Below are 9,858 nucleotides of genomic sequence, written 5' to 3'. Positions count from 1 at the left end.
TTTCTTCGTATAAGGAATTGATGGGATAAATGATAATACTTATTATTTTCATTGACTAAATTAAAAATTAAAATATAACTTTTTTTATGCTGACATTTAATCACGTATATTAATATTTTTCATTAAATTGGTAATTAATTAATAATATAATACTTTATGCTAAATTTTCACTTGTGGATGAAAATTATTATTTTTAAAAACTAAAAAACTTCATCATTGTTTAATAATAGTACTGCAATTATTTCTTATTTAAATATATAAATATCTGTTTTAGGAAAACTCGCTGGTTATTGTTTTTTGGTTAAAAAGTAATTGATGAACAGTGTTTGAACCTTGACTATTGAATCTTGATGCATTATTATATCCCATTCTCGCCCTGCTATCTGGCATCGCATCAATGGCGAATGGCTCCAGCTTCGCCGGTCGCAGTGGAGTTCGAGTGGTGGTCGCCGGTGACCGAGCCACCGGAAAATCAACCCTCATAGCTGCCATAGCCACGGAGTCATTCGCCGAGGCCGTTCCGCCGGTTCTTCCGCCCACTCTCTTACCCCCCGATTTGTACCCGGACAACGTTCCTCTCACCGTCATTGACACGCCGTCAAGGTCCTCCTTCTCTTTTCAGCACACCACACGTTAATCTCCACGTCCCTCTTTTACTTTTACGAAACAACAATTCATCAATTAAAGCTACGCCATGTGTTTAACTGAATCGCACTCGATTCAATGATATTATCCTATGACTGAACTGCGTTATGCGTTTTTTAATCATTATCTTAATCGCGATGATCGATTGAAAGTGTCTGATTACACACCGAATGAGCGCGTGTTTTTGTTCTTGTGTAGCTTGGACAAACAGAGCAAGCGTAACGAGGAATTGAAAGGAGCTGATGTCGTCGTTTTAACTTATGCTTGCAATGACACCGCGTCGTTTTCGCGGTTGAGTTCTTACTGGTTCGGGGAGCTGCAGAAGTTGGAGGTTCGTGGTTTTATGCAATTTATTTTGTTTTTTGTTTTGAATGAAGTGTGAATGGAAAGGAAATAGTGTTTAGTTTATTTATTGTTGTTATTTTTTTGGGTGATGCTTTGGTACAGGTTAAGGTACCTGTAGTTGTGGTTGGTTGCAAGCTGGATCTAAGAGATGAAAGCCAGCAAGTGAGCTTGGAGCGCCTCATGACCCAGCTTCTGCAACAGTTCAAGGAGATTGTCACCTGCATTGAATGCTCTGCTGCCACGCAATACCAGGTATTATGCTTTGCCGCATTATTGTTACTCCTTGATACTGAATTATTTATTTATATCGAGTATGTTTGAATCCAAGCCTATCTGAGAGCGCTTTTACTGAAAAAAAAAACTTTAAATAAACTTTCAGAAGTACTTTTAAGTTTGCATCCAAACAAGTTCATTGTATTGTGTTATCAGAAATCAAGATGGAGGTGTATTGGTCTATCTTATTTTGTTGGTTATGTATCAGCCAGTGCTGTATAGGGCATTCATTACGACAATACCTTGCAAGTAAATCAAATTTCTAACGCATTTTCCTTATGCCAAAATACAAGCCTAAGGTTTATTGAATGCCAAAATGATCCTTAATCTCCAACTACAAGAAGTGAAAAAGAAAAAAAGAAAAAAAGAAAAAAAGAAGAAGCTAAACATGTTATCATTTATCTTTTACAAGTCAACTATAAACTAAGAAATTCACGAGTCTATGCAATATCACAGTTGTTTTGGTTTACTTATATAATGACATAATCTTGAAGATAAAATTATTATTATTTGCAAAATGTAAGTGATGGAAATTTCATATCAATTCTAAAATTTTAGGTCCCTGAAGTTTTTTATTTTGCTCAAAAAGTGGTACTGCATCCAGTAGATCCATTGTATGATCATGAAAATCAAGCTTTAAAGGATCGATGTGTTAGGGCATTGAGAAGAATATTTGTTCTTTGTGACCGTGACATGGATGATGCCCTCAATGATGCTGAACTAAATGAGTTTCAGGTTTTTGTTGGATTTGGATCTTTTTAAATTTCCTTTTTTATTTCATATGCTCTGAGTATTTGTTGTTTTTGTTTGTGGCCTATTTACTCATAACATGCAAATATATCAACAGGTTAGATGTTTCAATGCACCATTGCAATCATCTGAAATAGCAGGAATCAAAACAGTTGTACAGCAGAAAGTACCTGAAGGAGTCAACTCACTTGGTCTTACTTTTCCAGGATTTCTTTCTATCCATAATATGTTCCTTAAAAAAGGGCGTCAAGAGACATTATGGGCTGTTCTAAGAAACTTTGGATATGATAATAATTTGAAACTCAGGAGTGATTTCCTTCCTGTTCCATCTAAGCGTGCTTTGGATCAGGTCATACATAGTTTCTTTGTTCTATTATTGTGGAAATTCCACTGTTGTCTTCCTGTATGCTTGAAATAGAAGAGATTGGAGTAGTGATACAAAGAATTAAATGTACATTATCCAGGCTTGTTATTAACAATAACAGAAAATGTGTGATTTGTTAATTGGAAGGACAAGAATGTTTGTATAGGTTATATTTGTTGATTGTATTTTAGCTATTCGCTAGTAGGTTTTGCAAATATTACCTGTGAACAGCCTATGTCTCTGGGTTTGTGATTTGCAGAAGTTAAGTATGGATTTTATACTTGTCTAGAAAATGACTCTTACATGTTGAGTGGTTATTGTTCAATTTTTCCCTTATCTGCTGCCATTCCTCTTGTACAAATATGGCCGGCCCTATATGGAACTTTGGATTGCTATTAGTTTATTGTTGTAGTTGATATAATATTCTCCCTCTGTTTCGTTATATCTGATTTTTAAGGTTATAATGCACATATTAAGAAATACAATTAACATCCTCATTTGCACTAAAATTATTTTGCATTTCCTAATATGTCCTTTATCTCTTTTATCTGTTATCTGTTCTATTAATTAATTTCTCTCTCATTTATTACTCTAATATTCCTTCTACCACTACTTCTCTCTTTTTTATAGTGATTAAAATAATTAAGGATAGGTAAAGATGAGGGTATAATTGAGAAAATAGTAGTTAATGTTCTATTGAACTTTTAAAAGGACAGGTAAATAGAAGCAAAAATTTTCTTCTAAAAGGAAAATTAAAATGGAACGAAGGGAATGCTTTTGTTCCTTGTTGCTTGTTATTGAGATGGAGAGAGAGGCTATTTTTTTTGTGGTATTGACTTTATGATGCATGTTTGTTGAGTCAAATGGTTTTCAAAGAAGCACAAGACACAGTATGATAGTATGCATTTCCCCCTCAAATACTGCATTTTCCAACATTTTGGGTCATCAAGTCATTACCAATTGTGGTGAAGTTATTTTACATTTCCTGTTAAACTTTCAAATATATGAAGTATTTACTTTCATTGACAAAATCTTACAGAGTGTGGAGCTGACTGGTGAAGCTATAGAGTTTCTAAATGGTATCTTTCGATTGTTAGATACAGATAAAGTAAGTGGTAATGTTTTCATTATACCTTCCTTGAACTCTATCGTGTGCTTTAACCCCTTCTATCTGTATCTGTTTGTTCTTTTAAGGTGGTATTCCATATCTATTATACTTTTTTTTTTCTATTTACTTTTATGAACCTTGATACTCTCTAGGATCGTGCCCTACGACCTGCTGAAGTTGATAAGTTATTTTGTACTGCTCCAGAAAGGTGAACTTGCTACCTCTCTCCCCTTAAACTTTCCATATATAGAAAAATAAAATTGTGAACTCATCTTTTGATTGTCGTTTTCATAACTGATATCTCATTAGTGTCATATATAGTCTTCACAATCAAATTACTTTTTCTTAGTGTGGATGTAGAACTCTTGTCTAGAATTGGTTCACTGGCTAAAAGCAATTATTTTCCTAAAAGAAAATCTTAATCATTGATACCAGTGTCAATATCAATTGTCTTACAGCTTGTGCTTGAAAATCTAACCGGTCTTGCTGTTTGGGAATGGAAACTTTCAATTCCTTGAGAAATTGGAACCTCCAAAAGTGTTAAGTTATTTTTATTCCTGTATGTTGTGATTCCAAGAAACCAGATAGTTCGAGTTTTTTCTTTTGGGAGGGGGGCTAGGGCGAGCTTTATTCTTGTTAGTTATTGATGCAGCATATTATTATAATCTCTAAAGTGAAACCACTCATGCTACTCTAATTGTATATCTTAAATTCAAGATGGTTAGTACACTATTAAATAGTAGTACATATACCCTTTCAAGTATTTTATTTGCATATTGGGTTACACTTCTTTTTGAGCTAATTTTTTCTTCTCTCTTTTTGAGAAAATAATAAATGGGAATTTTTCTTTAATAAAGTGAAATTATAGAACTTGTCGGACTATTTTATACTGTGTTTACCAGATTTATCCGTGATTTGGTAGAAGCCAATTTTGGTCTAGTTAGAACTGATTGGTGCAAAGTGCAATCAGTATATTGGAGACGTCACTAACAATGCCGGATATTGGAAACAAGTCAAGCAACTAAGATTCAATGTTTGACAAAAATACTGTGTTTAAAGGATTGTTTTTTGGTTTTCCTTGACAAAGTCTATGTTTAAGCAACATGAAGATATTTTACTGCATAATGAGAACTCAGAAAACAACCTTTTTTTATAATCCTAGAGAGAATGTTACCTTTGGAAACTTTACTGTTTTACAATTTTTCAGCTAAAGAATATATGATAGTAGCATTAATTTTATCTATTAGTCAAATATGGGTTGTTCTTTGCATATTATTCGTTTCCTTCTTTTTCAGTTGTGATAATATTGAAATGATTTACACTATAAAATTTATTGTTAGTTTTTCCACTTGATGTCATACATACATCTTAGGTTTGGTACATGGTTGTGAATTGCAGTCCATGGAATGATGCTCCATATAAGGATGCTGCTGAGAGAACTGACTCGGGTTACATATCTCTTAATGGATTCCAATCACAGGTGGGGATAACTTATGCCGTTTTTTATTCTTCAGAATGAGTTAGTTATTGATATATCTCTTAAATTGTATGATGCAGTGGGCCCTTATGACATTACTTGACCCACCATGTAGCCTGGTTAATTTGATTTATATTGGGTATAGTGGTAATCCTGCTGCAGCTCTTCGTGTTACTCGAAGAAGAGCAATTGATCGCAAGAAGCAAACAACAGAAAGAAATGTGGTCCAATGCTATGTTTTTGGTTCCAAAAATTCTGGGAAGTCTGCTCTGTTGGATTCATTATTGGGGAGGTGTGCTTCTGAACAAATCACCATAGCCAGCGTGTCTTTAAATATATTTTGATCCATCAATAACTGAATTTTATACTCTCCTACTGTTTATATCTGTTTTTCTTTAAAGAAACAATTAATCCTTCATTTTCCCAGGCCTTTCTCAAACAATTATACTCCAACAACAGTTGAGAGGTTTGCAGCAAATGCTATTGAGTTAATAGGGGTAAGTATCATGTTGGGAAGACATTACTGTTATTTAAATGATTTTGAAAAAAATGATATTGTCTTTCTCTCATGTGTTTGCCTCAATTTAATATGCTCTATTTCTAGTAAATATAGGTGTCACATAGATATTGTGGAGGAAATTGGGTGCAATATGCAGTCTATAGGTACAATATTCAATATTTATATTCACGATCCTGGTGTTTGCTGCTACTATATAGGGAACCAGAAAAACTCTGGTGTTGCGGGAGATACCAGAGAGTGAAGTATCGAATGTTTTGTCAAATCAGGATTATTTGGCAGCATGTGATGTAGCTGTTTTTGTGTATGACAGGTATGGTGCAAAATGAGTTTATGGAATAATGCTTTGCTACATTTAAACTATTGGATTGGTGTTTTGCATTCTTGCTTTGCTGTAACCAGCATATTTATGGGTACTAGATAAAAATAATGTATTGATGAAATGATTGTGTCATGTGTATTTATGTGTAAACTAACTACCTAAATAAAGCATATTTGTGGCATATCCCCTGCAATGACATGAGGTCTGGTACTGTTTAAGATCCCTTGAAATACCTGCCTTTGCATGATAATTTTCCCATTTCCCTATTAGTTATCAATATGGATGCTATATGCTAATTAGAAAACTGTGGTAAATCCTCAAAACCTTAATTTTTTATTAACCATTTTAATTGTATTAAAACTTTATGTGAATTTTAATTTGGCTTGTATTTTTATGGTTCTCAACTTTCTGGAAGAAAGAGCATATCAAGTTAAATGAACGATTATTGGGTGGTGAGCTAATAATGTAATAACAGCTATTTATTCAAAATGAATGGTTGACATCAAATCTTTCATTAAAATCCCACATGACCTGTTTCTCACTCACTCTCGTATCTTACATTGTCTTTCTCTCTTACACTCTCGCAACCAGCTTCTTTCCAAGGTTTTTAGCATCTTACCTGTTTGTAGCTCGAGTCTTGTCCTTGTTTGTCTATATGATTTATATTCTTTTGTTTGTGCCCATATACTAGGCTTAACTTTTATGAAACGCCCAAAATAATTCATATCTATTTGCTCACTTGAGGTATAATGATGCCGCAATTTAAATCCCCCATCAATGCTTTCTATATCAAGACATTAGATTTACTTTTTTATTTAATATTTAATTTAGAGTCAATGATCATGTAACAAGTCCCACATCGGGGAGGTCTCCTTACCAGGGAGGCCTTATAAGGCGGGAGGTTCTCCAACCTCTTGGGCCGGCTTTTGAGGGATGGTTCCCCTCCTTAGCCTTATGCTCGTTACAATGATGCTTTCATTGAGAGCCAGCTAAATCGAGAAGGGCTACCCACGGAGGGTTCTGACCACCGGAGGGTTCTGACCGGCAAGGGCCGAGTGAAGTACCGGTGAGTAAAGTACCGTGGAGTGCAGCCATCGAGGACGCTGGCTTTCGAAGGGGGTGGTAATGTAACAAGTCCCACATCGGGGAGGTCTCCTTACCAGGGAGGCCTTATAAGGCGGGAGGTTCTCCAACCTCTTGGGCCGGCTTTTGAGGGATGGTTCCCCTCCTTAGCCTTATGCTCGTTACAGATCACTTTCATTCATTCATGAAAGTTGTGACATATGTTACATTAATTAAGTTGACAAATTTTACTATTTACTATGATTTTAGTTCACATATATATATATAGAGAAAGAGGAGGGATCCGTGTATTACAGGAGTAAGTCTACCTAGACTTATTCTATTTAATATCTCATGTTCTACATCAAATTTAACGATCTAATTATTAAATTTAAAGTTTTTAGTGCATAGATTAAGTCTACAATTTTTTTAAAAATTTGAAAACCATTTAATGTTTCATTTCATTAATTCAAATTAACACATAATCATAAAAACACTTTATATGTTGATTTGAATTAATGAAACGAACTATCAAATAATTTTCATTTTTAAAAAATTTACAAACTTGATCTACGCATTAAAAACTTTAAATTCAATGGTTAGATCGTTGAAATTTGATGTAGAACATGAGTTATTGAACGGAGTAAGTCTAAGTAGATATCTCTCTATATATATATATGACAAGAGATTTACTTATTTCAAGACTAAGTCTACCAAGACTTACTCTACCCAATAAATCATAATTTACATCAAAATTCAACGATTTAACCGTTAAATCAAAGTTCTTAATGTATAGAAGAAACCTACAAATTTTGAAAAAAATTGAAAGTTATTTGATATTTTGTTTCATTAATTCAAATTGAAGGATAATTATAAAAACATTTTATACTTTGATTTGAATCTATCAAACGAAGTATTATATGAGTTTCAAATTTTAAACAAAATTGTAAATTTGATCTATATATTAAGAATTTTTAATTTAACGGATTGATCGTTGAAATCTAGTGTAGAGCATGGGTTATTGAGTGAAGTTAGTCTATTAAGACTTTTGGAGTAAGTAAAATTCCCCACTCTCTCTCTCTCTTTATATATATATATATATATATATCAACCTAACAAATTTACAAGATAATCTTAAACGCCTTCTTTTTAGCCATTCTGATGCATATGCTTGGAGGGAATCAAGAAGGTAACACCATCTCTCTGGATGTAAAAGTAACAGAATTTTCTGAGAGTTGATCAGTATGCTGGGATCATGGAGAGTGGAAGATAGAGATGATGGGTGGGAGAGTTGAAGAGGGGAAGGAGAGGCACATGAATGAGACAAATTTAATGAAAAATTTTATCTGAGGCCATTTGTACACAGGCTATATTTGAAGCAGGAACCAAAACTCTTGCATCGTTGTATTCACTTGTTTTTGGGCAAGGCTATCCTCTCAAGTCAAATTCATGTTAATTTATAAAAAAGTGATTCTTATACACTTGTATTAGTACCACACTACCGGATTTTGAGGCTCTATTACATGTTCATTCTGTCGAGTCCATATGTGGAGTAAACTTCCCTTAATTGAATTTGAACTAATCTAGTTTAATTCGTAGTTGCGTATTTGGTTGTTTATTTTTTTGGCATTTTGCTCCTGCATCTTAGTTTTGCCTTTTTCACTTTGTTTTCCAGCTCAGATGAACATTCATGGAAGAAATCCAGAGATTTGCTTGAGAAGGTTGCTAGACAGGGAGATCTAACTGGTTATAGAGTTCCGTGTCTACTTATTGCTGCTAAGGATGATTTAACTCCATACCCAAGAGCAGTACAAGATTCAGTTAAGGTATTGTATATCAACTCAGTGTTATGTCATCATTGAATATATTTTAATTGTTATGCATAATTTGTTAAACCTGCGAGTTCAGGATGTTATCATCCATTTAATTTTGCTATAGGTTACTCAGGAGTTGGGGATAGAGGCACCTTTTCATGTAAGTATGAAATTAGGCGATTCAAGTAACGTGTACAATAAGATTATCCATGCTGCAGAGCACCCTCATTTAAGCATTCCAGAAACTGATATTGGAAGGAAAAGAAAGCAATACCATCGGCTTCTTCAGCACTCTCTTGTTTTTGCCTCAGGTGTGTTTCTCTCTACCTCCCACCAGAACTTGATGCATGATGCATAAAAAATTGCTAAAGTATCCATTTTTTGTGTTGTTCAAGTGTTGATTTTTAAATATTTGTCTTTCTTGAATTTACAGTTGGGACTGCTATGGCAGTTGTTGGTTTGGCAGCATGCCGTGCATATGCTGTGAAGAAGAATTCTTCTGGTTAGTCATCAATAAACTTTATGCTGACAGAGCTGACTTAAACTAACTGTTGAATTCGTGTTCAGTATTGGGCACACTAATCTTACTGGGTAACCTTAAGTTAGAATATATTTTATGTATAGTATTACTAATTTCATTTTTTTTTTGCTTTAACGGCTTCTTATAGAGCTTACCTAAATATGATTGTGGTCCCTTTATTGTTTTCAAATTGAAATTCACTGTGTATATTCCAAGGTTAAATTACATTGATGTGATGTAATTAGACATATCTCTCTTTTGTGGTATACATGAAATTAAATATTTCAGGTACTTTTTGATTTCTAAAATATGAAATGATATAATTTTGAAACCTTTTTCTTTCCTGTTAAGTACACATGAAATTCGGCCACAAATTGTAAGATTTAATTTATTTTTAATCGTTTGGGTTGGAATTTTTGCTTTTATTAATTTTCATTTAACCTATTCAGTAAAATAATAAATCAATAATTACTAATATAAAAATTTCAATTCATTTTAGTGTATTTCACATGTACAGTTTGCTTCTAAATAGTAACTAGCAAGAATGCTATACACTACATAGGAATTTTGTAATTTAGGTAAAGATATCGAAGATAATTAAAAGAAAAGAAATAAAATCATAAAAATTATGTATTTTTAATTTAAATAAACAAATATAGGA

General features: G+C 33.4%; 1 protein-coding gene across 2 annotated transcripts; it reads left to right on the top strand.

Moving 5' to 3' along the window:
* Positions 1 to 325: 325 nt before the first annotated feature.
* LOC109817838 (mitochondrial Rho GTPase 2) lies at positions 326 to 9,488 on the top strand. Of its 2 annotated transcripts, XM_020383181.3 has the most exons (14): positions 331 to 603; positions 844 to 976; positions 1,093 to 1,242; positions 1,822 to 1,998; positions 2,111 to 2,362; positions 3,417 to 3,485; positions 3,638 to 3,693; positions 4,884 to 4,965; positions 5,043 to 5,254; positions 5,390 to 5,459; positions 5,680 to 5,792; positions 8,539 to 8,689; positions 8,802 to 8,988; positions 9,111 to 9,488. In XM_020383181.3, exons 1-14 carry the CDS (start codon positions 398 to 400, stop codon positions 9,182 to 9,184), a joined length of 1,932 nt encoding a protein of 643 aa, XP_020238770.1. In that variant the 5' UTR covers positions 331 to 397; the 3' UTR covers positions 9,185 to 9,488. The 2 variants fall into 2 exon arrangements, with proteins under 2 accessions (XP_020238771.1, XP_020238770.1); XM_020383182.3 differs by lacking the exon at positions 9,111 to 9,488 and having other exon boundaries at positions 326 to 603; positions 8,772 to 8,911.
* Positions 9,489 to 9,858: the final 370 nt, after the last annotated feature.

The sequence above is a fragment of the Cajanus cajan genome, chromosome 6, assembly GCF_000230855.2.
Source record: "Cajanus cajan strain Asha chromosome 6, NIPB_CcT2T_4, whole genome shotgun sequence".
NCBI classification, from domain to species: Eukaryota; Viridiplantae; Streptophyta; class Magnoliopsida; order Fabales; family Fabaceae; genus Cajanus; species Cajanus cajan.
The sequence above is the reverse complement of the archived record's forward strand: the minus strand, read 5'-3'. Positions and strand labels throughout refer to the sequence as shown.

Coding starts and splice junctions, on each gene's coding strand:
- LOC109817838 (XM_020383181.3), top strand. CDS start 398: ATGGCGAATGGCTCCAGCTTCGCCGGTCGCAGTGGAGTTCGAGTGGTG. Junction 5,255..5,389: donor TTGGATTCATTATTGGGGAG/GTGTGCTTCTGA, acceptor TCATTTTCCCAG/GCCTTTCTCAAACAATTATA. Junction 5,460..5,679: donor ATGCTATTGAGTTAATAGGG/GTAAGTATCATG, acceptor GCTACTATATAG/GGAACCAGAAAAACTCTGGT.